We start from the raw sequence: 27,595 nt of genomic DNA, 5'->3' as shown, positions 1-27,595 counted from the left end.
TAACTAAATTAATAATTTTATCAATAAATACTTTTTTGAACTAGAACAAATTCTAAAATCAATAATATCAGCAAAATAAATCATAGAAATGTAAGTTCGAATTGCTTTCAAAATGTATCTCGAAATGAAACTTTATTCATATTAAACTACTTATTTTCATGACTTTTTCTTTTTTCAAGTAATTAGTAATAGTTACTCTTATTTTTTCATACATTTTGTTTTGCTTATTTGCAAACAGCATCAATTTTCAAATTATTTTTGCTTTTTCTTGATGCAATTCAATGAAAAAGTCAGACCAATTTTTTGCGGCGCCATCTGTTGGATTAGTTTGACCGATAAAGTGCGGGCGATGAATGGGACTGGTTATAACCAAGCTTGCCAGCGAATTACTTATTTTTACCTTGTAGTCACTATTTTCTTTTAATTTCTTCTCTTTTTTTTTCATTTCACGTTTCAGAAATCGCTGCAATTAGGCCGAGAATATACCAATATTCGCTACAAAAGCGAATCTAATGCCATTAATTCTGGCCTCGGAGAGACGCCAATCTCTACGCCAACTGTGCTTTCAAATTCGGCGAGTTTTAATCTCCCATCTCCAGTCGGAAGCCTCAGACCGAAGTAAGTCCAGCTCTTTTCGCTGGATTTTGTAATAATTTTACTTACAGATAAGAGGTTCTATGAAACGTAATTCGATGCGCTTTTAGGCCTAAGGCCAGTCATAGAGGCACAGTAATTATGTATTAAAAAAGTATGACTTGTCATTCCTAAAGATTTGTCGCAATGACACGTATAACAGACTTGAAATTTTCATGAAAAGTGGCAAACCTTATTTATTAAACTGCACTTTAAAAGATACGACTATTTACAAGTTTAAAAGGATGTCTATAAGTAAGTTTAGCCTTATGAAAAGTTTTATTCCTTGAGTCGAATTAAGGATTCAATACATCAAATGGTGTACTACGGCCTTTTCTGTTTTTAGAATGCCTGTTTTCTTATAAATTCAGAATGCAGGGCCATTTATAAAAATGGCCCCATTAGCTGGTTAGCATCGTGTAAGTTTTATCTACTAGACACCTGTTTACCATTTTTTTTTTTTTTTTTTAATTAATATTGAAACTGGTCGTTTATATACTGTATTATGCAGAGCGTTGCACTAAAGATGCAATGAGCCTTTCAAAAGCTGTGAAATTAGTGTTGCTGTAGATCGTATGGTCGGTGGAAATGCTACATTAACTAGAAAAGATCTTCATTTGAATTTTAAAGTGTGGAGAGACGATTTGTTTTCTATTTCAGGGAAATTTAAAATTTCTAGACGACTTAATCTATTTCAATAATGTTCATCACTTTACTCGGCTTTACAATATTTTAGCAGGCATGATGTCAATTCTGACCCAGCTACCTGCGTACGTTTCTCCCACTACGCGACTTTTCCTCGCGCCGTGCCTGGTCAGCGGGTATTTGTCGTACCTGATGAGGACTGAAATACGGAATATAACATTTTTTTTTCAATTTAGCACTGGGTAATGGACAAATATAATATTCGAAATCTGTGAATTCTAACGATTCTAGCGATTTTGTTTGACTTATAAAGTTGGAAATTAAAGAATAAATTTTTTAAAGTAAAATAACAGTTGGAATCGTTATAATTCACCGATTTCGAATATTATATTTGTATATTGCCATGTGCTAAATTTAAAAAATGCTATATTCCGCATTTTAGTCCTCATTAGGTAAAAAAAAGACTCCCGCTGACCAGGCTCGGCGCAAGGGGAAGCTTCGTAGTGGGGGAATCGCAAACAGGTAGCTGGGACGGAATTGTCATCTGCCCCAAAATTATCTCTGTTTCTTAGATCAAATTCTAGATTTTGAGGCCACTAAGGACATTTAGAATTTATCAGGTAAATTGCGTGATAGTTAAGTTCTACCTTTTTGAGGGTGGCCACTAATTTTTTAATTTTTCTCTTCCAGATTCGAGAAAAATATACTCTCTTTGCGAAACCCACAGTTTTTTCACATATATAATCAATTGCAAGAAATATATTGACTTTGGATCATATAAACAATTTAAAAATCCATTATTAAATCAATTTTTAAATATTTTGAAAGAATAATTAATAATTTCGAACTGAAAGCGTCTGAAATTAAAAATATATAAAGCAATTTTGGACAATTTACTTAGAAAAAGTTGAATTGCATTTTATGATTTCTAGGCCGAAGTACTAAAAATTAAATAATTTTATTTCGAACTGAAGAATCACGAAATGGAATGGTTTTCAGATTAAAATTTTGAAAATAGGACAATGCGAAAAGGCCAAATTTTTAATATTTTAAGATTAGATTTTTTGAAATTGTATGATTTTGAATTTAGAGAAATTTAAATTGTATTATTTCTAATTAAAAGTATTCAAAATTGAGGAATTTAACATTTTAAACTTTTTAGAGCATCTAAAATTCTAAAATTTTAAATTATCAAATTAAAAATAGCCAGTAATTTTAAATGGGAAATATTAAGAATGAAAAAATTCTACTCCGGAACGTTGAATCTTAAACGAATGCGACCTACATTAAAAATTGAAAAAAATGTTAAGCACCAAAAAATGTGATATTGTTTAAAAATTAATAATTTGTAAATCTCTAATTATACTTTCCGAAATTCAACCCATTCAATTTTAATTTCAAACTTAAAACCTAAGAAACGGAAAAATTAAAAAACTTAGCTTTCAATATGAAGATTCAGAACTCTAAAATTTTTAACCATTTAAAATTACTAAAATAATTGAATTACTGATTTTATCAATTTCAGATACTTTAATTTGAACTTTTTTGAATTTTAATCTCAATGTTTAATTTTTTAATTTTTGATCTTCCTTCAGAATTATCATTCACTATTGAAAATTTCCAAATATTTTTCAATTTGAAATGATTAATTTTTTCCAATCTTAAACTAAAAATCTGATAATTTTAGGATATTCCATTAAAAATTAAAGAAAAATACAAAAGAGATTGATGCGATATGATTCCAATTTTTGAAATTATACAATTTTAAGCTTGTCCATTCGAAATTGCTTTATATTTACATTTAAAATTATTAACTTTACAACTATCAAGGCTTTCAATAAGAAATTTTGAAATATTTAATAGCGTAATTACCCTGAAATTTTGAATATTTGAATTTCAAACTAGAGAATTGTGAAATTAATATTCGAAACATCCAAAAATTAATATAAAAATTAATTTTCAGAAAAAGAATTCTTGTTTCAAGGTCTGAAAGATTAAACGGTTTTAGAATCGTGCATTAAAACTATAATTTTAAATTAAAATTATAGAAATCGGTTAATTAAAATTATAAAAATTTTTAAATTAAAATTCTAGAAATTTTGAATTAATATTATAGAAATTTTAAATTAAAATAATATAAATTTGTTAATTAAAATTATAGAGATTTTTAAATTGAAATTCTAGAAAATTAGAATTAATATTATAGAAATTTTAAGTTAAAATAATGGAAATCATGTAGTATCATGTGACATTCAAAACGATTCGGTAGATTCTTTTTTTACTAAAAAATGTCTGTCAAAAAAAAAATTTCTGTCATTTTCACCGTTCAAAATTGCTGAAATGTAAATATTGCGAGAAATATTGTGAACCTTCAAAATTTAATTATTGTAAACACTTTGAAAATGTAATGCTTTCTAATTGAAATTTTTCAAAACCTAGAAAATGCATGAATAATGAAATACGGGAAATCTCCAGGTGTAATATTTTTCTCCTGGATGGATGGCCACCCTGCCTTTTCTGTTAATCCATACTCAGAATCAACGATTTTTACAATTTTGTTACTGAAATGATTTTTAAGTGTTTGTATGCTTTTGTAATTGTAATATCGTCTGCGACTTGCGTAAACTTGACGTTATTTAAGAGTCTTTTCAGTTACGTTAACGTGTTGTCTACAGTTATTTTTGTTCTCTCGATGAAGGACATTAACTATTTTGTGAAATAAATAAGAATGTAAAAATATTAGACACGAATATTAATCTGTAGGAAAATTAATGACAAATGAAATGTCGAGAGAGCAATGCATTTTCCACTGATAATTACTCAATGTAGAATTTCCTATTTTTATCATCATGATATATCTACTTCCATACTTTTTTGAAAATAAAGGAAGTATTATTGTGTTGTCGAAATTGTAAAAAGTGGTACGTAAATCAACACATTGCAGGATTCCTTCCCGTTCGGCAAAAAATAGTCGATACTCGTACAATAAAAAATTGAACAAATTTCAAGAGATATCGGCTGCGAACGCCAGGCCTCACAGATCAATTCCTAAATTTTCCAGTACCCTTTTTGCAGCTCATAATGGAAATTAAAACAAAAAAATTATCAAAAGATCACAGTTTCCAAGAGTCAAGGTATTTCGAGAAAAACATAGGAAAAACAGGGAATTTCTGTAAGAATTAACTGTAGAAAATAATCAGGGCTGCCACACAGTCACTTTTTTAAATGAAAAGATTACTTTTCTTTTATTAAATTAACTCGTGGGTTAATCACTATTCAATTCAATCCAATTTTTGAATTCTTTCGAAATATTTCAGGGTATTTTTAAAGATTCTAATACATTCTTAGTAGATTCAAATAATTTGAAGGGACTTCAAAGCATTTGAAATATTTTGGGATAAACAATTTTCTACATCGATTTTATAGGATCTAGAAGATTTTAAGATATTTTAAAAGATTTAACAGGGTTTTATCAAATTACTGTGGATTTAAATGATTTTAAAACACAGTATTTTAATACATTTTCCAGGATTTCGGGAAAAATCATATAATTTCACTAGATTTTATAATATTTTAGTTGATTTTAAAGAATTTTTTGACAAGAAATGAGGTCTTTTGTAGGGATTCAAAGATTTGTATCTAGTTTTTAGAATTCACCTTAAATTCTTACTAATTTATCTTGAATTCTTCTTTACTCTTTGGAATTCTTGTGATTTTTTTAATTTACTTGAATTTTTCTAATTTTACTTAATTTAAATATTTTCAGCTTGTCCAGCAATTCTTAGAAATGAAATTCAAGGCCTTTTCCACGTTTGCCAGGCCAAGAAGTCAAGTTTTTCCAGATCTACTTTTTTACATCAAATCTAAATAAAAGCAGAAATATGAATAAAAAAAAATTGTTGCAAACATAGTTGTCTTTGAAATTCTTTAAATCTTCGTGAATTCGCTGAAAATCGAAATCTTTTTTAATTTATATAAAATATTTCAAATCCTTAAAATCTCAGTGAAATTTTTACGAAATATTTGTGAATGCTTCTTTCATCTTTGTTTGTAAAATCATTCTTATTTATTTGAAATCGTTTAAAATCTTTGAAATGTTTTTTTGAAATTTACTGTAAATTATTTTGAAATCTTAACGCAATTTTTATAAAACCTTTGAGATATTTGGGAAATTTTCTGTATTCATTTGAAATCATTAAAATATTTTTATTCTATGTAAAAGATTTTAAAATCGTTTGAAATCTGGTGTACGCGCCTTTTTCAAATCTTTAAAATCCTTGTAATCTTTATTAAGTTCAAAATTTTTGTGAAATATTATGAAACATTTGAGAAATTTTTCTTAAATCTTTTTTATTTGTCGAAGTCATTAAATTATCTGAAATTTTACTGAAATCTAAAATATTTTGAAAATTTTCACGAAATCTTTTGTATTTATTTTAAATCAATAAAATATTTTTGTTTTGTGTAAAATCTTAGAAATCTGGTTTACTATACTTTTTTTTTATCTTTTGAAAGTTTGAAAATATTTGGAAATGTTCGAATTCTGGTGAACACGCCTTTTCCAAATCTTTGAAATCCCTGCAATCTTTATGAAATGTTCAAAATTTTTGTGAAATCTTTGCCAAACCTTTTGAAATTTTTCGTAAATCTTTGTTTGCGAAAATCTTTCGAAAAATCTGTGAAATCCTTTTGAAAATTTTAAAATCTTTGAAACATAAAAAAAACAATTAAGTAATAAGATTTCTTTTAAACGAGCTTCTTCGTTCATGATCGACTAAAATATTTAAATTACTTTTCGCATTTCAATAAAATGACTATTTGAAAATAAACAAAAATTAATTCAAAGTTCTCGTGAAAAAGTTTAGGATTTCCAGATTTTCAAGTTTAAAAAAAAATGCAAGGAAGGTTCCAGGTTTTTAAGGTCGCTGGACCTCCTGGTTTTAGGGTATTTAAAAATATTTCCAGTCGTTTAAAGATTTTCAAGTGATTTATAAAGTAATTAATATTTTTAAGGAATTTGAAAAAATGTGCGTGCGATCGTGATGAATTTCCTAGAATTTTGTAAGATATTTTACAACATTTTAATGCATTTGAAAGAATTTTTTCATATGTTTCCAAAATCACTTGATTGTTTTTTTAATCCACCTTGATTTTTTAAATGAATTTGATTAAATTCTTTCTAGTTATAATTTCCCTTATAAATTTTTCTAAAATGCAATCAAATTTTACTGAAATAGATTTTCTCGATTTTTAAAAATGCATCCAATTCACCTTGGTTAGAAATTATCCTGAATTGTTATTAATTTACCCTGAATTCTGTTAAATTCTTTGGAATTCTCTTCAATTTTTTTAATTCATTCGAATTCTACTTAATTCATTCGATTTTTTTCTAATTTTCATCCAATTCTTTTGAATTCCATTGAATTTTTATCAGCTCATTTTAAATTCCTTAAAAATCATTCCAATTTTTTGGAAATGGATGAAATTTTCCAAATATTTTTCACACTTTCCACTGAGCGCGAAAAAAGCACCTATTGGTCGCTATGTTTTATTCTATAGGGAGGCCTGGAACGCAGAAAATATTTCACCGGTAGATAGGAAAATTAGAAATATTAAAAAAGCAATTTTTAATGTGTTCATTTATGTATTATTTTTCCTTAGGACTAAAAACTGGCAATAACAATTGTCAACCAAGAGCATAAAAAACTGCTATTTTTAAAATAGGCTTTAAAAATATAATTGTTAATATCATACTTTTGTTGTATTGCTACGAAACCAAGTGGATTTTACCCTTTTTTTTAATTCCATGCAGTGTCGTTTTTTTTCAATAGGATAATTTTTCGATCGCACAAATATTGTTTTTGGAATGTTGACGTGCACATAAAGTGTAAGATATTTGTTTGTAAGCCTGTGTAAAATTTTCTACTTGCTTTCGAAGCGAATCAACGTGACTATAATTTGTCAACTTTTGTATAGCAGTAAACGTAAATGTGATATCTTTAAAATAAAAATTTTATAAAGCTTTATTAAGTTAACATGATAAATTAAACATGTGCTGCACACATATATATATATATTTTTTTAAGCCTTTTTATTTCTGTACCTTTATCATAAATTAATAAATAGTAATTCGGGTTAAGTTAATTATAAAATATTATTTTCTTTTAAAACATTTTATTCGAACGTACCGAAGGTTTTCTAATGATACAAATGCAAATTATTAAATCGTCATTTACATTTTTCAACTGATTACCGAATTGAAAATATTATCTAAATTTAGTTTTAGTAAATTTTATTCTTACATCAAGTTTAATGTTGTATGTTGTTACTAAAAAATTTAATATTTTATTTCTCCAGATTTTCTTGCAACTAGAGGCATTAACGTGAATCAAAAACATATGTATCAGTGCATTTCACACAAGATGAAATCGTGAATGTGATAAAAAAATATAATAATAGATTGTCTTACTCGTAATCGCGCATAAGAAAAAAAAACTTAATAACTAGTTCAATTACAAATTTATAAAATTTCTATACACACATCAAAGTTTTTCGATGATCATACATAAAAGTATCAAGCGTGTCAAATCGTTTAATCGAACCTATTGCCTTCTTTCAATTAAACGGGACAGAAAATGAAAGAAATTCGAAGAGAAAAAGTTGTGTAACAATTGCAAAAATTGTTTTATCTCTGAAAAATAATGTAAGATTTCTAAACAATCTTTTTGATTTCTTTTTGCAGGTTATTGTTTTTTTTTTTAGTGAGAATGAAATTATTACCGATGTAGACTCTAAGGAGAAATCTTTGAGTAAAAAATCGAATATCATTTGACTATCTTGATTTTGTTGGGGAAGACTTTCTCGACAGGTTTCACTTCGCCGAATCGAGCTTTTCGTTTTTCTATCCTAGCCTGCAACTCAGCCTGTCAAAAATAATATTTAAAATTAATTGCACGTTTTTTATTTGACTTTTAATCTACTGTGTAAATTAAAATTTTTTTTAAGTTTTACCTTCTCCATAACAGTAGAAACTGAAGAGCCGAACCTCTCCTCTCTTTTTTTCAGTACCTCGTAGCTTGTGTTCTATAAAAAAATTAATCATTCAAGTTCAAAGTTGAGTTCAGATTTAAAAAAAAAAAATAATTCAACTCCGCATTTCAACAAAACAGTTGCATTTTCGACAAAAAAAAGATTACTTTTAACAAAATCGTATTTTCAAAAAAAGAATGGAATTCTCGACAAAGTTGTTAACGTTCAATTTACAAGGATAAATCTTTAACCAAATAAGTGAAATTTCTATAGAAGGAAGTTAAATTTTCAACAAAAAATATACGAATTTTCAATCAAAAAGGACGAACTTTTGGTACCAACAAAAAATGGTTTAACTTTATACAAAAGTAGTTGTATTTTTAATTAAGAAAAAAAGATGAATTTTGAAATAAATGGTTGTTTTGGAAAGAATACAAACTAACTTTTAATCAAGCATTTTTAGCCAAATAGATGAATTGTCAATCTACAAAGAATAATTTTCAATCAAAAAGTCGAATTTTTAATTCAAAAAAAGTTAAACTTCAATGAAAACAAGTTGCATTTTCAACTAAATATTAAAATTTTCAACAAAATAATTTAATTTATAAACAAATAGTTGCACTTTTAACAAGAAAGAAGTTTTTTGTTATCAAAGCAGTTGATCATTAGTTAAAGTAGTTGAATTTTCAATTAAAAAAGATCAATTTTCAACAAAACAGTGAAATTTTCAAAAAAATGTTTAACTTTTAACCAAATAGTTAAATTTTCAATCTGCAAAGAATAATTTTCAATTAAAAAGTCGTATATTTTTTATAAAAAAAAGTTGAACTTCAACGAAAAACAGTTGTATTTTTAACTAAATAGTAAAAGTTTCAAAAAATAATTGAATTTATAAACAAATATTTGCAATTTTACTAACAACATTTTTTTTTATCAAAACAGTTAAAAAAGATCAATTTTCAACAAAACCGTGAAATTTTCAAGTAAAATGATGGACCATTAACAACAAAAAATACTTTTGAACAAACTGGCGAATTTTCAACAGAATATTTAACTTTTAACCAAAAAGTTCAATTTTCAATCTACAAAAAATAATTTTCAACAAAAACGAAGAATTTTTAATAAAAAAAAAATTAAATTACAACCAAAAACAGTTGCATTGTCAATCAAGAAAGCTGAATTTTAAACCAAATAATTAAGTGAAAAAAAATTAATGTCTAACCAAGCACACTTTCAATTACAATTAAATATTTAAGATTTAAAGAAAGTAAGGCCAATTTTCAGTAAATTAGTTCAACTTTTAACCAAATAGTTACATTTTCAATCTACAAAGAATAATTTTCAATTAAAAAGTCGTATTTTTAATTTAAAAAAATTTCATTTCAACGGAAAAGAATTGCATTTTCAACTAAATAGTAAAACTTTCAACAATATAATTGAATTTATAAACAAATAGTTGCACTTTTAACAAAAAAATAATTGTTTTGTCAAAGCACTTAAACTTGCACTGAAGTAAATTTTCAAATAAAAAAAAAGATCAATTTTCAACAAAACAGTGAAATTTCCAACTAAAATGATGAACCATTAACAAAAAAAATTACTTTTGAACAAAGTGGTAAATAATCATAAGATAATAAATATTCTTACTATATTTTTCTAAAAACATCTTTAATAATAATTATACTAATTTTGTTTAACCTTTAACCAAATCGTTCTATTTCCAATCAAAAAATATGAATTTTCAACAAATAATGTATCAGTAACTAGATATTTCAACTAAAAAATATTTTAATTTGGAGTCAAAACAGTTGAATTCAGCCGAAAAAGACGAATTTTCAATAAAAAAAGTTGAATTCTCAACCAAAGAAGATTAATTTTTAACCAAAAACTTGCATTCGTATGCAAAAAAGATAAAATTTCGACTAAAAGAGATTAAACTTTTAAACTAAACATATGAATTAAAAAAAGCAGTTGAAATTACCAAGAAAAATATCAGTTGAATTTTAATAAACAAAATATGAATTGTCATCAAACAGATATTTTTTAACTAAAATAGTCGAATTTTCAACTAAATAATAACATTTTTAACTAAAAATTTAATCGCCAGGACGAAGCAATTAAAAAAATAAATAAATAAAAATGCAAGGCAAATAAAATTCTAAATTCTAAAGCTAGATATTTTTCCATTTGAAGTAATAAAAAATAAACTATAAATTAAAGCACTCAAAGTGGAACTCTTCAATTTTGAAATTTAAAAATTGAAGTTTAAAATTTTGTTTAATTCAAAAATGTTGTATTCAATTGCACAATAATTTAGACTTATAAAATGAAAGGTGTTAACACTTTTTAATTGAACAATTTAAAATGGAATGCAGATAAACTGTCAAATTTAGAATTTGTAAATTTAGAAATTATAACATTTAAAGATACAGATTCAGTTCTCACAGTTATCACTTTCAATGCTCTAAATTAAAATATCAATCAATGAACTGTCAAATTTTCAATATTATATTATTTTGAGGAATTTCAAGCTAGAAACATTAAAAATTAAAAAAATGTAAACTAAAAACTTCTTAAATTAGAAGTTTAATCATTTTAAATTGTTTAAACATCTTTGAAAAACCTCCAAATATTGTTTCAAAATTTTAAAAAATCTAGAAGTTTTCAATTTTTCAAATATAAAATTATTTTTTCTAGTGTTTTTCACAATTTTGAATTTTTCATACAATTTTTATAAAATCCTGCAAATAAAAAAAAATTCTTCAAAATTTTGATAAATAACAACTGACAACTTATTATTTATTTTTAAGAGATATTTTGTAGTTTAGAAAAGATTAAAAAGTAATTTAAGATTATAAATGATTTTTAAAGATATTAGCTAAGCTTGTTTACCGACAAAATTCGGAACAATTCTGAAAGGCTTCAAAAGAATAAAAATATTTTCTTAAGATTCCTAGGAAAATTGGAAATGATTTTTCATTTTCCACAATTATTTTGATAGAATATTTAAAAAAGATTTTAGAAGACATTTATCGAATTTTTTCTACAATTTTAAGAAAATCATGCAAATTTTAGAAAATTCCCTTAAAATATTCCAGATACTTTTTTTGACAATTTTATCAATATTTTAAAACCTTTTGAAATATCCTCTTAAAATAATTTTTCAAAATGACAAATCGTTTTGAATTTTCCTAGGAATCTTAAGAAAATACTTTATTTTTTTGAAGCTTTTCAAATTATTTCGAGTTTTAAATTAATTTTGAATTTTTTCAAAACTTCTAAATTCGATAGTTTAACCATTCTAGGTTTTCTGTGTCAAACAATTTTGTTCTTTATTGAAAAATTTCAAATTGAATGGGTGACAAATTAAATATTTTAGACTGAAACAATATTTTTAATTAATTAAAAGCCTTTAATACGAATATATTATCATAAAGTTATTTTTAAGTTGAAAATAGTTTAATAAGTTTAAATCAGAATACTTAAATTATGAACTGATTTAGAATCTTTTTGTCAAATCAATTATTATTCACTTTTTAATATTTAAAGTATAGATCAATTAAAAAATTATTTATTTATATTTACAGTTGATATAATAAAAAGTTTTTTTTAATCAAAAACGTTCAAATTCAAATGCTTTTAAAGTTTAATTGATTAAGCCTTGAAGAAAGCATTTTAAAATTATTTAAATTAAAAATGCCCGCTTAAAAATAAAAATGAAAAACTTTTTATGTAAAAAAAGATTTTTTTCCGGTTTCCCGATCCAGCGGCCATCCTGAATTACTAACAAGAATGTTGTATCAGGGTGGTCTCTAAACCTCATTTTCCAAATTCCCTAATTTTTCTCGAACAATTAGTATTTCAGGACCAGAATCTTAATCTTGGAAATTTTATAACATAAAATCTTTTAAGAACACAGTAAAAGAATTTGAAACGAAAATTTGAATTTTTGATTTAAAAATTCACCTGTTTTAGGAGTATATTTATTTTTCTTTGTCAAAAATGCAACTGTGTTTGGTTGAAAATTCAACAATCTTGTTAAAAAATCATACTTTTTTGTTAAAAATTCTACTATTTAACAGCAAATTAAATTATTGTTTACAATTTTTATTTTGGTGTTAGAAAGTGAACTGGATTTTACTTCTTGATAAAAATTTAACTATTTTTTTCAGTTTTTTTTTTAATTCGTCAGTTTTAGAAGAAAATTCATTTTACTTGAATAGAAATACAACTGTTCGATTGAAAATTCAACCTCTTTTTTTATAGTTTGTCTTTTTGATTTTAAAATTCATCTGCTTTAGCAGAAATTATATCTTTCTTTTATAAAAATGCAACTATTTGGTTGAAAATTCAACAATTTTGTTGAAGTAGTATTTTTTAAATTAAAAATTCATCTGTTTTGAGAGAAATTTGATCATTCTTGAATAAAAATGCAACTGCTTGGTTAAAAATTGAACTATTTTGTTAAAAACTCATACTTTTTGATTGAAAACGTACCTATTTCGTAGAAAATTTACTTTTTGTTTAAAATTTATATTTTTTTGTTGAAAAATTATTTGAAATCTTTTCTGAATGAGTTTTTTTTTAAACTGCCGTCTTTTATAAAAAAAATGTATGTACAAATGTCATCTTTCTTGGGTAAAAATGCAACTATTTGGTAGATAATTCAAGTTTTGTTAAAAAATTATCCTTTTTGGTAGAAAAAAATTCATCTTTTTGGATGGAGAATTCAGTTTTTGTCGTAGAAGCTTATTTTAATTTATTGTTTTAATTTATATTTTCGTCTTGAAATGTCAACTAATACCCTTTTTTTTTTCTTGATAAAATGCAACTATTTGGTAGATAATGCAACTGTTTTGTTACAAAATCATCGTTTTTGGTTAAAAAAATTCGTCTTTTTTATTGAGAATTCAACTTTTTTCGCAGAAAGTTATTTCTTGTTTAAAAATTCATATTTAAAACGTGAAAAGTCAAATGAAATCTTTATTTAACCGAAACGTAAGCTATTTTTTAAAAAACATCTGTTTGATTTAAAAAATCATCTGTTTTGGTAGAAATATTGTTTTTAAAATGAAAATGCAACTTTTTGGTTAAAAAAATTCTTCTTTGCTTGAGTATTCAACTATTTTGATTGAAAGACAATTTAACTTAAAAAATATATTAAAAATTCATTTGTCTTGAGAGTAATTTTATCTTTTTCAATAAAAAATGCAACTGTTTGGTTAAAAATTGAACTGTCTTTTTAAAAAGTCATACTTTTTGGTTTCAAATTCTTTTTTTGTTTGTGAAATGTACATATTTCGTAGAAAATCGAGTTTTTGTTTAAAATTTATATTTTGGTGTTGAAAAATAAACTGAAATCTGTTTTTGTAGAAATATAATTTTTTAATGAAAATGCAAGTTTTTGGTTAAAAAATTCTTAAAAAATTAAATAATAAAAAAACCTAAAAAATTATTGATGCATTTCATATTCTTTTTTTTTAACATTTATATTTTTATTTGAAAATTCGTCTCTTTGGTTGAAATTTAAATATATTTTTAAAAAATAATCTTTTTTAATTGATAATTTAACTACTTGGGTAAAAGTTAAACTACATTGTGAAAAAATAATCTTTTTCATTGAAGGCTGGCTGAAATTTTAACTGTTTAGTCGAAAAGCCTTTTTGTGCTTTAAAATTAATTTTCTATCTGGAAATGTAACTTTTCCATTTTTTTAAGATTGATATTTTTTAGTTGAAAATTCTCCTTTTTTTAGTAGGATAATAATTTTCTTAGTTTGAAATATCACGCTTGTTGGGTAAAAATACATCAGTTTCGTGGAAAATTAACGTTTTCCTGAATAGTCATATTTTGGTTTAAAAATTCAATTTTTATGGAGAAAATTCGTGTTTTGTTTTGAAGGTTCAAAAACTTTTTATTACTTTCTTCAGTGAAAAATCTTTATTTCTTGATTTGTTCAAATATTATATTCAAAATCTTATTATTTCCTTAAAAAGTCATCTTTTATATAAGAAAAGACATTTTTCCGTTTGAAACAAATTAATAAAATTTTAATTTGTATCTGAAATACTATTTTATTCCGTTAATCTTACCACTGGAGTTGAGATTGATGATGCTGATGAACTTTTCGTGTTATCCAGATTAAACCTCGCCGCTCTTGCTACTTTCTTTGCAGTGTCTGTAGTAGGCGCTCCAAACTTTCTCTTTCTCATTTCTAGTCTCTTTAAAAATATAAATATTGGTTTACAAAATAGTTTCTTAAAGAATTGTAAATTAAAAAAAAAAAAAAAAAAGAAAAAAGAACAATATCTTAAAAGGATAATTACTTCTTGCATACTGAGCTCGGATAACTTAATAACTTTCTTTTCAGGCACAGCATCGTCAGTGGTTTTTGGTATTTCCGTATCTTTCTTTGGCTCTTCATTAATTTTGATATCTTCTATAACAGATTTCCGGTTTAACACGACCTTCTTTCCATTAGTTGTTCCGTTGAGGTTGCTAATATTGCTAGTGTTGCTCGTGTTGCTACCATTACTGTCAGTTGACAATTTCCTCTTCTCACTTGATTCTTGAGAATCGGGCTTACTCGCCAATTCCTCTATTTCTTCATCCTGTAATCAATATAAACAAATCTATTGTAAAGAGTCTTTAAACTTTTTTTTTCAACAATATTTCTCAATTTCAACTTACACCCAGAATCTCTTCGTCAAGTATTTCTTCTGCAGTTTCATCAATCGATAAAGTCGAATCTAAAGACACAGAATCTGATACTGAGAGTATTAAATATTGCATTAATCTAAGGCTGCGACTAGTGTCACGTTAAAAACGTGCCTAACAAATTCAAAGTAAGGGACGCGTATAAAATCTAATATGCGCAGGGCTGCCACAGGCTAATGTACTTTAAAAAAGTGACTAATTTTGCACAAAAAAAAGTGAATAAAAGTAACTAATGTTCACACAAAAGATTCCTGTTTTAGAATAATAAAATATAATAATAATAATAATAATAGTTGGTTAGACACTCGGACTTCACTTCAGAGGTCCGGGGTTCGATCCCTGAGCCGGTACCTCTAGAAATTTTTCAATGTGCCTTTACCGAGTTTCTGGTGGTTCGGAACCCACCTTAAACTGTAGGTCCCCCCATCGTGTACTTGACTGCAACCCAGTCCGTCAATGATGGGTCAAACCAGGCTTTGCCCAATATGTCTGGGCAGACTGCTCTCATCAGATCACTTGATTGCATTATAAAAATGCGTCCGTGACTGATGATATATACCGGGACAGCCCCGTGCAAAAATGATCAAATAAAAAATCCAACTCTAACCAAAAATGCCTTCGACATGTTGGGCAGTATAAGCCTGTGACAACATTTCAACACAAAAATGTTTTTTAATAATAAAATATGCAAAAATACTTTACGATTGAAATTATAAAACCGGAAAATCACGAACTAAAATTATTTAAACTCCAATATTAAATAGAATTTCCATAATATGGATTATTTCATACATAATTATATACAGTAGATTCTATGACACTTCTCGTTTTCTTATTTCTCCTTCATTCGCTTGCCCTCACTCCTTGTTTCATCTCACGCACAAATATACGCGGCCGGCTACGCCTACTATGTCGAACGCGGCTTGACGCAGGAGAGGGTTATCTGACACTTCCTGTTCGCTTCCCCCACGAAGTAGTATAAAAAAACTCCACTTCCGGAAAACTTGGACGCGTGAATTCGTATTTAGTTAGTTTTCATCTCTCGTAGCGCCTCTTGCGGAGAAATGAGAAACCGAGAACATTCTAAAAATTCTCTGATTTATCCTTGACTAATTTTTCATTTCAAATATTTAATATTCAAATACCAGCATTTTATTCTTGTCATATTTTTAATATAGCATATTTTATAAACGGAATAAAACAGAATTTCATATACAAATTTAAAATTTGATTTCAAAGAAAAAAATGTCTTTTCTACTATAAAAGATGGGTTTTTAACAAAGTACTGGAAGTTTCAACAAAATAATTGAATTTTTAACATAATAGTTGAATATTCAATCTAAAAAGACAAATTCCAAAAGTGTCATAGCTAAAAAAAGAATTTAAAAACAAGCCAAAAGACAAATTTTCTCTACAAAAATTGAATTTTCAAACAAAAAATATGACTTTTCAGCAAAAAATTAATTTTCCACGAAACTGATGCATTTTTACCCAACAAAAATTAAATTAAAAACTAAATAATTTTTTCATCAAAAAAGGCGAATTTTCAACTAAAAAAATTTAAATCTTTAACAAAAATGTGATTTATTAACAAATTGATTCAGCCAAATCTTTCAAACAAATGAGTTAAATACTCAAGCAAAGAATGTTTTTTAACCAAAAAGAGGTATTTTTATTTTTAAAAAAATGAATTTCTTCTATAATATATAAAGTTTTAAATAAAAAGATAAATTTTCAAGAAGCAGTTGAATTTTCTGTTGAAGAAGATTTCAGGCGAGTTTTCACGATTAAAATATGAATTATTAAACAAGAAATAATTCTCTACGAAAAAAATTAAATTTTCAATCCAAAAAGACGAATATTTAGCCAAAAAAGGATGACTTTTTAACTTTCATCCAGAAAATATTTTAGTTCATTTTTTAACACATAATATAAATTTTCAACAAAAAGTACATTTTCGACAAAATAGTGAAATTTTCAAGAAAATCGTAGAATTTTCAACCAAAAAGTATGCATTTTTAAAAACAAAATTTAATTTCCAACCAAACAGTTGCATTTTTATCCAAGAAAAGTTTAATTGCTGCTAAAGCAGGTGAATTTTAAAATCAAAAAGACATGATTTCAAAAAAAAGAGTTGAATTTTCAACCAAAAAGTTACATTTTTATTCAGGAAAGATTAAGTTTCTGCGAAAACAGATGAACTAAAAACTAAACAATAAAAACTTTTTAAAAATAGTTAAAGTTTAATCCAAGGAAGATTCCAGTTTACTTGTTAACACCAAAATAAGTCTTGTAAACCATTTATAAACAAAATTGATATCTTTTAGAGAAAATTATGAAATTTGCAACCAAATAATGAAATTTATAACTACAAGCATAATCTTCAGAAGAAAGTTTTTAACATGTTCTATTTTTGAAATTTCATTATTATTCAGATTCGAGATTCTTTAATTAAAAATAAGATTGTTGAACTTTAAACGCTTTTAATTAGAATTAAATGATATATTCAACTACTTTCTAATAAAATTGTACATTTAAAAAAAATTAGAATCTGAAATTTTTCAATTTGGAACCCTTTTAAATGGAAATAATACAGTTTTAATTCCTTTGAATTATAATAATCGAATTTTAGACATTGTATTTGGAAAATATTTCATTTTTAACGTTTTAAACTTGTCTAATTTTCTAAATTTTCGTAGCCTTAAATCATTGAAATTCGTGATTCTCATATTTAAAATAAAATGGTCTCATTTTGTAATCTTTAAATTAGAAATTATACTATTTCCAAACGTTTCTAATAAGATTATCTAATTTTTTTATTTTACTTTAAAAGTGTACAATTTCTAAAGTTTTTAATTAGAAATAATACCATTTGTAAAACTTGTATTTCAACGCTTTTCGGCAAGAGGCTCTTCGAACTCTTTTCTTTTCTTTTTTGAGATAAAATCTAAACTCTAAAGTATCATTTTTTCTTTTCTCGGCTGTCTTCTGGGTTTTATCAGCCCTGTGCATCTCTCCATATTTCAGATTTTAACTTGTCACCGCAACTGTCCTAAGTTCATTAGTTTCTAATATCTCCAGCGCGGCGCTAGTTGTCCCATCACTGCCTGTTTTTACATAGAAAGCAATGGGACTAAATCACTTTTTAAATTTTTTAGTTAACAAAATGTTATTTCCCTGTTCAAAAAATCTTGAAATTAAAACAATGTTACTCATTTAACATTTCAAAATACTTTTCCAATAATTTTTTATGAATAACAAAGACAAAATATGATTTATATGGTCGTACAATAATCCTGTCAAAGTGTAATATATCTTAGATATGAATTTGAATGAAAAGTAAAATATGATTCTTAAAGTTTAGTGTCGAAAACAAATTAACAATATTATTAATAGAATGTAAAAAAAAACACGGAGATAAAATTTCAATAGTACTAAGTTTAAACTTACCATGTGAATACTCTCGTTTATGAATATATAATAGATATAATGTATTTCTTATTGAATTTAACTAAATTTACATTTGAAACCATTTTAATTAATAATCAGTGAAAAATGAAATAATAAATTTCTTTAATTGCTCTCTTTCATCATTATATCCTTTTAAGTATTTAAAACAAAGATGCTAAAACATCGATTATATTTACACCTTGGACGTTTTATAAAATTATAATTTATATTTGTTCCTCTGAAAAATATTTTTTTTTATGGCAACAATTTGAATTATTGAACAAACTGTTTTTGATGTTCTTTACATATTTTTATGTTACATGTTCTTGAATAAAAATTTCATTCAATTTCAATTACATTTTTCTCATTATATTCAATAGCGTAAGTACTCGCTAAACCCTCAAATATTAAGTTTAAACTTCTATGCTATCAAAACTTTTTTCAAAAAAACTATTTACATGTTTTATTAATATAAATATTATTTACTGCGATTTCAGATATAAAAAGGATTATATTTAACTTATTATTCAGATTAAAATCTGATATTCCACTTACTTACGAAAATAACATTTCATTTATTAAAAAATAAAAATAAAGCGGTCTACTCCCATTGCTTACAATGCAAAAACAGGGAGTGATAGGGCAACTAGCGTCGCGCTGAAGATATTAGGAACTAACCAACTTAGGACACTAAGGTATTGCCATTTTGTTTAGAAGATGCACAGGGCTGGTTTTATTTATCTCTTCTCGTTTTTCTTCTAATTCTTCCCGAAATTTTCTTATTGCTTTTTGATATTTGTTTTGCGGGATAAGAAGCAAGACAAATTACATAGGGAAAAACACAACCTAACTTTTGTTTTCAAAGGATAAAGAATTTAGTCAATAAATTTTCTAAGCATATATTTTAAACTAATGATATTTTAAAACCATAAGAACAGTTGGGAAGTCATTGTTAAAATTGACGGAAATATATTTTGCTTCTGCTTGTTAGAAAGCGAAGTCTAATCGTAAATTGAAATAATGCTAGTACAAATACATATTTATTTTTACTTTGCGTAAATGTGTAATTATCAGTGATTATGAGAACGAGGTGTAGTGTAAAAGGTTTGAAAGCTCTCAAAAATGACCTTCACCTTTAAAAAAGTGACTTTTAGTGACTCTTTCTTTAAAAATGTGACTTATTGGAAATGGTGGTCTACCATTTCGCCACGTGGTGCCGAGAAATGGAACTAGAAAGAGTAGGTACAATTTTAAACATGTATTTTAATTTTTGCATAAAAAAATTACTTGTAGTTCATTTTTGCTTCAAAATAAGTCCATTTAAGTTTATAATCTTTTGAAAATCACAATAAAGAGAACAATCATTGTTTTTTTCTAGAAAAATATTTCTGTCAAAAAGTGTGGTTTTTCACTGTATAATATGTAAATTTCATCTAAAACACTTTGTTTCCGTTAAAGACTTATTTATATTATCCGTTGAATAGTTAAAACTTCACAACAAAATTGTTAAAAGACATTTATGCAGAAATTAAAATGCATCTTTAAACCCGTGCCTATTCATTCTAGTTCGAATTTTTGTCACCTGGTGGCGTATCGCAGTTCAACCATTCCCAATAGTGACTATTTCTCAAAAAATTGACTAAAAAGTGACGGGAATCTGTAAAAAAAATCTTTGAAACAACCTCCAGGTGGAACAAAATTCAAGTTTGACCAAGAGTTAAAAGACGTAAAAAAAGATCACCGAATTAATTTGTAGTCCTAACAAATGCAGAAAAACGTAACTATATACATAACGTACATTATGAATATGCATTTTTTCCGTGATTATTATGTATAATCTCAATAATTAATATAAAAACGTTCCCAGTATCAGGGTGGTCTTTTAATTTTTAAAAAACCAGGTATTTCCCGATTTTCCCGGGAAAAAATCACATTGTTCCTGACTGAATTTTAAGCGTTTATAATAATTATTGTTCAATATTAATTAATTTATTATATAAAACATGGAAATAACGAAACATTGTACCCTCAATGTAAAATATATCATTTAAATTATTGTAGGAAAATAGTAGAATAATACGGGAATTAATTATTTTAAAAATCATTAATACATGTACCATATTTCTATGATTGCAAGTCAAAATATACTACATTTTCAACAAAATATTCGAATTTTCAATTTAAAAAACTTATGAATTTTCAACACAAAAGTTAACTATCAACAAAGGCAGTCAAATTTTTATCAACAAATTTGAAATTTTAACCAAATCGTTGGTTTTAAATCTACAAAGATTAATGTCCAACCTCCAATAAATCTCCAAGCTCGGATTTTCAAAAAAAAAAAAAAAAAACAAAAAAAAAAAACAAAGATGAAACTTAAAAAAAAAGTTGAATTTGCAATGAAATGAAAATGAACTTTTTTGTTAAAAATGCACATTTTCGGGTTAAAAATGCAACTGTTACGTAGAAAATTCGTTAATTTGGGCTTGAAACTTAAATAACTGAGTAGAAAATCAAATTTTTTTGTAAAGATTAACTTTTTTGTTAAAAATTCAACTATTTTGTAGAAAATTAAATTTTTTCTTGGAAAATCAAATTTTTGGGTTGAAGATTCAACTTTTTGGTCGAGAAATCGTTACTTTGGCTTGAAAACTGAATAATTTAGTAGAAAATTAAACTGTTTTGTTAAAAATTAAGTTTTTTGTTGTTAAAAATTCGTCTTTATTGGTTAAAACATCAACTACTTGGCGGAAAGTTGAAATACTTTAAAGAAATGTATTTTTTAGTTAAATATTAACTTTTTTGCTGCATATTAAATTTTTTTGTTAAACACTCAAATAATTTTGTTCAAAATGAAATTATTTATTTAAAAATTTAGCAGTAAATTAACTGTTTTATTTAAAAATCAAATTTCCGCGTTAGAGAACTGTTTTGTAGAAAATCAAACTTTTTGTTGGAAAATTCAACTATTTTGGTTCAAAATAAAACTATTGACTTGAAATTTTAACTATTTGGTAGAAAATAAAATTTTTTATTGAAAAATCATTTTCACGTTCAAAATTTGTGTTTTTTTTTATTTTGTATCTTTTCGGCTTTAAAATTCAACAATATGATAAAAAATACATGTTTCTTAAAAATTCGTCTTTTTTGGATAGAACATTAATCTTTTTTTTTTGGTAATTCATCTTTTTTTGTTAGAAATTCGACAATTTAGTTGAAAATAAAACTTTGCATGTTAAAAATTCAACCATTCGATTAAAAAATTTAACTTTTTGTGAAAAACTTAATTATATGGTCGAAAATTCAACTATTTTGTCACACATTTTTTTCTCGAAAATTTACCCTATTTCCTCAGTTTGTAGTATTTAGCCAACGGTTACGTGACTTGGGAGGGGGGAGGGGGTTTCGATAGTCAAGGGGATTTGTGGGGGTTAAAAATGGTCTAAAATTGGTCAAATAGTTTATGGACACGCTCGAGACAAGTTGAATTTTGAACGTGTCCCTAATTTTTAATTTAGAGACACGTTTCTCACGTGACAGCAGCCACGTCGTTAATTAAAACATACAAAAATAATTTAAGTACATAAAATTAAATAATAATTTCTAAACGAAAAAATAAAATTGAAGACGAAATGCTATCTGTAATAGTAACGTGTTTCCAGTATATTAATTAATAAGTCACAGTTTTTAATTAAAAGCTTTAAACTTTTCATGAACACTTTTAATTGTAATGTATTCAGGAGCTTCTTATAATTTTACACTTAACCAGAGTGTCTAGCGTATCTTAAACAAAAATTCTAGCACTTTTCCAGGTTTTCCAGAACAAAAATACAATTTTTCCAGTAGCCTTTTTTTTACAATAAAAAAATACTTTTCACGAAACACGCTAGAAATTGTAGGTCTAGTGGAGCTAAAAAAGTGTAATAATATTTATTATCACATTGAAAAATTACGACGCTACAAAAGATAATATTTCAAGGTTTTTCACTTTTTCAACCTTAACAACAATTTTAAAAATCCAGTAATTTTTTTGCTGTTGATATAAACAAGGTGGGTTAAATTTTGTCTGTAATGAGCTTTTATTAAATTAGAACTGTTTAAAATTTGATTTAGTTATCAAAGTTTAAGCTGTATGAACTTAATTTTAAAAAAATTCCACTGAATAATTGAATTTTGAAGCAAATGTTCGATTTTTAAACATAAAATATTAAACTTCAACTAAGAAAATGTGCATTTTCAACGAAATAATTGAGCTTTTTAGAAGACAGTTCAATTCTTAACACAAAATATGAATTTTAAATTCAAAAGGACGAATTTTTTGTCCAAATAGTCGAATTTTTAACAAAACAGTTCAATTTTCAATACAAAATTATGAGTTTTTAATAACAAGCTTGAATTTTTAAGAGAATAATTAAATTATTAACCAAATTATTGTATTTGTATTTTAAGATAAAAGATTAAACCTCAACCAAGAAAATTTGCATTTTCATCAAAATAATTACTATTTTTTAGAAGACAGGTTAGTTCTTAACAAAAAACGTGAACTTTTAATCGAAAAAGACTAATATTTCGTCCAAATTGTCGAATTTTCAACAAAATACTTAAATTTTCATCAAAATACTTGAATTTTTAAGGGAATATTAAACAAAAAATATTAAAGTTCAACTAAAAACAGTTGAATTATTAACACGAAAAATTAAAGATTTTATGTTTCAATAAAAATAAACGTGTTTTCAAGCAAATATAAAATGTCTCCATAAAAAACATTAAATTTTCAAGAAACTAGTTGAGCTTTTCACCCGATAGTTGAACTTTAACCTAGCATGATAAATTCTTAAACAAAAAAGCGAATTTTGAACCAAGAAGATTAATTTTGTAACAAAAAAGACGAATTTTGAAGAAAATACATGAATTTTCAAATAAGGGTAAATTTTCAGAAAAAAATATTTGTTAAGAAAGTAGGTACTTGAACTTTCAACCATATGTGAATTTTCAAATAAAGTGACGAATCTGCAACCAAGAAAATGATTTTTTAACGAAGTGGGTTAACTTTTTACTAAAAAAGACAAATTTCAATTGGGAAGCTAAAAAAAAAAAACGAATTTTCAACAAATAAAGATTTTTCCGCCAAGAAAGAAAAACATCCAAATTGTTGAATTTTCAAGCAAAAAATTCGAATTTTCGACGATAAAGATAATTTTCAACAAATTAATATGCATTTTCAACCAAATAGTGGAATTACCCACAATTATTTTTAAGCAAAAATACGAACTTTTTAGAAGAGTACAATTTTTAACCAAGAAGTTAATTTCCAACCAAGGAAGGTGAATTTTCAACCAAAAAAAGATTACTCTTCTACCATAAAAGATACATTTTTAGTCTATGAGGACGAAATTTTAATAGAAAACGATGATTTTTCAATACAACAGTTGAATTTTTAAACAAAAAATATCAATTTACAAACAAATGGTCGAATTTTTAAATAACAGAGATTGAACAATAACCAAAAACAATTGTATTTTTAACCACATAGTTTAATTTTTAAGCCAAAAAAGGCTATTTATTAGCAGAAAAGTGAATTATGTTGAGTTTTTGACCAAATAAATGAATGAAAAAAAAATTAATTCTAACCAAAAAATTACTTTTCCGCCATGAAAAATCAATTTACAATCCATAATGTTGATTTTTTTTATCCAAAAAGATCAACGTTCAACAAAACAGTATAGTCTTTGACCAAAAAAGATGAATTTTGAACTGAAACAGATCATTTTTCAATCAATAATGGAATAGTTAAACATTCAGTCAAAAAATAAAATTTCGACAAAAAGAAAATAAATTAGAAGAATTAGAAAATAAGAGTTAATTTTTTTTTAACCAAATAGACGAATTTTCAACCCGAAAATATGAATTTTCAATCAAAAAATTAATTTAAAACCAAAATAGTTGAATTTTCTACCAAAATAATAAAAAATTTTAATCCAAAATTAAAAAATTAAATTAACACGGAAAGAAAACGAATTAGAAACGAATATTTACATTTTTTTAACCAAACAGAGGAATTCTCACAAAAATAAAAATTTGCAGCCAAGAAAGAAAATAATTTCATCCAAATTGTTGAATTTCCAATCCATAAAAAGCGAATTCTTTACAAAACAGTTGAATTTTCAATCAGAAAATATGAATTTTTAATCAAAAAGTTATTTTAAACCAAATAATTGAATTTTCTAGCGGAAACTTTGGTGAAAAAAATGAAATTTTGTTCAAAAGAAAATGAATTTTCAACAAAATAGTCCATTTTTTTAGCAATACAGATAAACTTTCAACCAATAAGCCGTTTTTTACCCAAAAGATGAATTTTCAACGAATAAGTGTAGTATCAGATGCTTCAAATAAAAAGTTTGACTTATTAATACAGTTGTTGAATTTACAAATAAATAATAAAATTCACAACTTAACTAAATTTTCAAGATTCTTTAACCATACCATGACCAATTTTTCGTTTTTCCTGACAATTAATGTCTCAGAATCTTAATCTTGTAATAATTTAAAAATACAATCCTTCATATATGAAATAAAACAATTGCATATTAAGACTTATCCTGAAAAATTATTTTAGAAATTCCCTGACTTTTGAATTTTTTTTTGTTCAATTCCTGATTTTCCCCAACCGATAAAATTCCCTGAGTTTTCCCAGATTTCCCCAAACCTACGGCCACATTGGGTTCAGCAATCTTTGTTCGTTCAGAAGCAAAGCAGTTTGAAAGCTTTTTTTTTAAAGGGAATACAAATTCCAGGTTTTCAAGGATTTCCAGAACGCTAGAAACTCTGATTTAACTTTTTATTAAAAAAAAAATGGAAGTTTCAAATTAAAACAATGTAAATTTCTAATTCAAAAAGTAAACATTTGAAATATTGGGAGTAAAACTAAAAATATTCTGCTGACTTTGTGATAAATTCTAAAAGCCCGATTTGTCAGCAACTGCCCTGCTATCATGTTATCAAGTTATATTTTTGAATATATTTATTCCGTCAATGAAATTACAAAAAGAGTGAATTGCTGATTGACCTACAATTACTGAAATACGATTTTTTTACTTACCTCCGTGTATTGCCAACTGGAGTCTTTCCATCAATTCTGTCTTGTTCCCAGCTGTCGATAAATTACGCTGTTTTAATTCAGCCCTCAAGTCTGCTACCTGAAAAAAATATATACGCAGTAAATACTTGGACTATAGCAGATATGAAACGTATTTATCGTATTGATAAGGCAACGAAAGCAAGCCTGAATTTTTGAGGTTATCGGCTTCCGATGCTTTCGAGATTAACGAGATACGGACCTTCATCTTCGTTAATTCGAGGAGTCCTTTTTCGTAGGACGAGTCAGCCATCGTGATCGATTAAAAATTCTCTTAAAATTTTATTTTACATTTACATAGACTGCAAAAATTGCTAGGAAAGCCACCAAACGATCGATTCTGCTTAGGAGAATGTGTGCGTTTACTTATCGGAATTCACCGATGCTGAGTGACACTTGAGTGACTTACATCAAAAATTACAAAGCTACAGAGTAAAATGAAATATATGCACCGGCAGTTTCTAGAGAATTTATATCGGACGGAAAATTTTATCGAACGAATATACACCAAAAATCAAAATGTTGGAACTTCTCTTCTCCCATTCTCAATCTCAACTTCTCAATCGCAATCAGTAATCAGCGGTCGCGCAAATCACAATTCCTTTCTTCTTACTCCTTCCCGACGCCATTCAGCCAATAGGTATCGGGTTGAGTGGGAGAAATCCAAGATGGCTTCATGCTGTGGGTCTAACACTAATGCTAATTACATGGGACGAAACTTAATTTTTTTAATAACTTCGAATATTAACAATAATATTATAACAAGAATAATTTTCTACAAAAAGGTAAAGGTAAGAAAATTAACTCTTAAAATAAAAATGAAAAAGTTCAATTTCCAGATAAAAAATGGATTTTTCAACAAATCAGCTCGATTTTCCTCGAAAGAAATGAATTTTCAATAACTAAAAAGATCTGTTTTTAACAAAAAATGGAACAGTTAAATTTCCAATTAAAAAAATTTATTTTCAAGCAAACAAAATCGATTTTTCAACGAAATTGTTAATATTATAACGAAATAAATTAATTATTACTAACTAAAAATGGAACAGTTAAATTTTCATTCAAAAAAATTTTTGAACAAAACAAAATAGAATTTTTAACAAAATACTGCAAGTTTCAATGGAAGGAATGAATTTTTAACTCATAAAATCAATTTTATACCAAAAATGGAAGTTTAATTTTCAGTTTAAAAAATTATTTTCAATCAAACAAAATAGAATTCTCAACAACATAGTTCGATTTTTAACGAAATAAATAAATTTTTAGCTAAAAAAATAATTTTTTATCAAAAAATGGAACAGTTAAATTTTCAGTCAAAGAAATAATTTGCAACCAAATTTCCAACGAAAGAAATTAATCTTCAACTAAAAAGATAAATTTTTAACAAAAAATGGAGCGCTTAATTTTTCAGTTCAAAAGTAATTTTGAAGCAAACAAAATAGAACTATCAACGAAATAGTTTAATTTTCAACCAAATAAATAAATTTTCAAATATAAAGATAAATTATTGAAAATGTAGCAATTGAATTATAAGTAAAAAAAAATAATTCGCAACTAAATAAAAATCAAATTTTCAACAAAACAGTTCAATTTTCAATGAAATAAATAAATTTTCAATAACTAGAAACATTAATTAATAACCAAAAATGGAAAAGTTACATTTTTAGTTAAAACAATTATTTTCAACAAACAAAAACTCGAATTTTCAACATTATAATTCAATTTTTAACGGAATTATCAACGGAAAAGGGAATAATTATATTTGTAGTATAAAAATAATTGTCAACCAAGCAAATGATTTTTCAAATAAAAAGACGAATTTTCATATAAAAAAATTTATTTGTAAAACATTTTCACCAAAAGAAATGAATTTTTAATTTTTTTAAATGCAACGAAAAATTAAAATAGTTAAGTTTTTGGTGAAAAATTGAATTTAAAATAAATTAGTTCAATTTTCAATTAAAGAAATTCATTTTCAACAATAAA

At 25.6% G+C, this 27,595-nt stretch overlaps 2 protein-coding genes across 5 annotated transcripts in view; one reads left to right on the top strand and one right to left on the bottom strand.

The window, feature by feature from the left end:
* Nucleotides 1-27,595, top strand: part of LOC117177540 (tyrosine-protein phosphatase non-receptor type 11-like) — a 101,945-nt gene that overhangs the window by 49,754 nt on the left and 24,596 nt on the right. For both annotated transcript variants that reach the window (XM_033368327.1, XM_033368328.1), the window contains exon 12: nt 458-618. In XM_033368327.1, coding sequence (XP_033224218.1) covers nt 458-618 — 161 coding nt within the window. The remainder of the gene's footprint in view (nt 1-457; nt 619-27,595) is intronic.
* LOC117177541 (SAP domain-containing ribonucleoprotein) lies at nt 7,433-26,224 on the bottom strand. Of its 3 annotated transcripts, XM_033368330.1 has the most exons (8): nt 25,812-26,224; nt 25,574-25,670; nt 14,998-15,071; nt 14,634-14,918; nt 14,400-14,528; nt 8,290-8,361; nt 8,059-8,201; nt 7,433-7,969 (listed from the first exon to the last, which is right to left on the bottom strand). In XM_033368330.1, the coding sequence occupies exons 1-7, from the start codon at nt 25,860-25,862 to the stop codon at nt 8,103-8,105; spliced, it is 807 nt and encodes a 268-aa protein (XP_033224221.1). In that variant the 5' UTR covers nt 25,863-26,224; the 3' UTR covers nt 7,433-7,969; nt 8,059-8,102. The 3 variants fall into 3 exon arrangements, with proteins under 3 accessions (XP_033224221.1, XP_033224220.1, XP_033224222.1); XM_033368329.1 differs by having other exon boundaries at nt 7,447-8,201; XM_033368331.1 differs by having other exon boundaries at nt 7,447-8,201; nt 14,998-15,056; nt 25,812-26,223.

The sequence above is a fragment of the Belonocnema kinseyi genome, chromosome 7, assembly GCF_010883055.1.
Source record: "Belonocnema kinseyi isolate 2016_QV_RU_SX_M_011 chromosome 7, B_treatae_v1, whole genome shotgun sequence".
Taxonomy (NCBI): domain Eukaryota; kingdom Metazoa; phylum Arthropoda; class Insecta; order Hymenoptera; family Cynipidae; genus Belonocnema; species Belonocnema kinseyi.
Note: the sequence above shows the minus strand (reverse complement) of the source record. Positions and strands in the feature narration are given on the sequence as shown.

Coding starts and splice junctions, on each gene's coding strand:
- LOC117177541 (XM_033368330.1), bottom strand. CDS start 25,862: ATGGCTGACTCGTCCTACGAAAAAGGACTCCTCGAATTAACGAAGATG. Junction 14,919..14,997: donor TTGACGAAGAGATTCTGGGT/GTAAGTTGAAAT, acceptor TATTGATTACAG/GATGAAGAAATAGAGGAATT. Junction 14,529..14,633: donor CCGAGCTCAGTATGCAAGAA/GTAATTATCCTT, acceptor ATATTTTTAAAG/AGACTAGAAATGAGAAAGAG.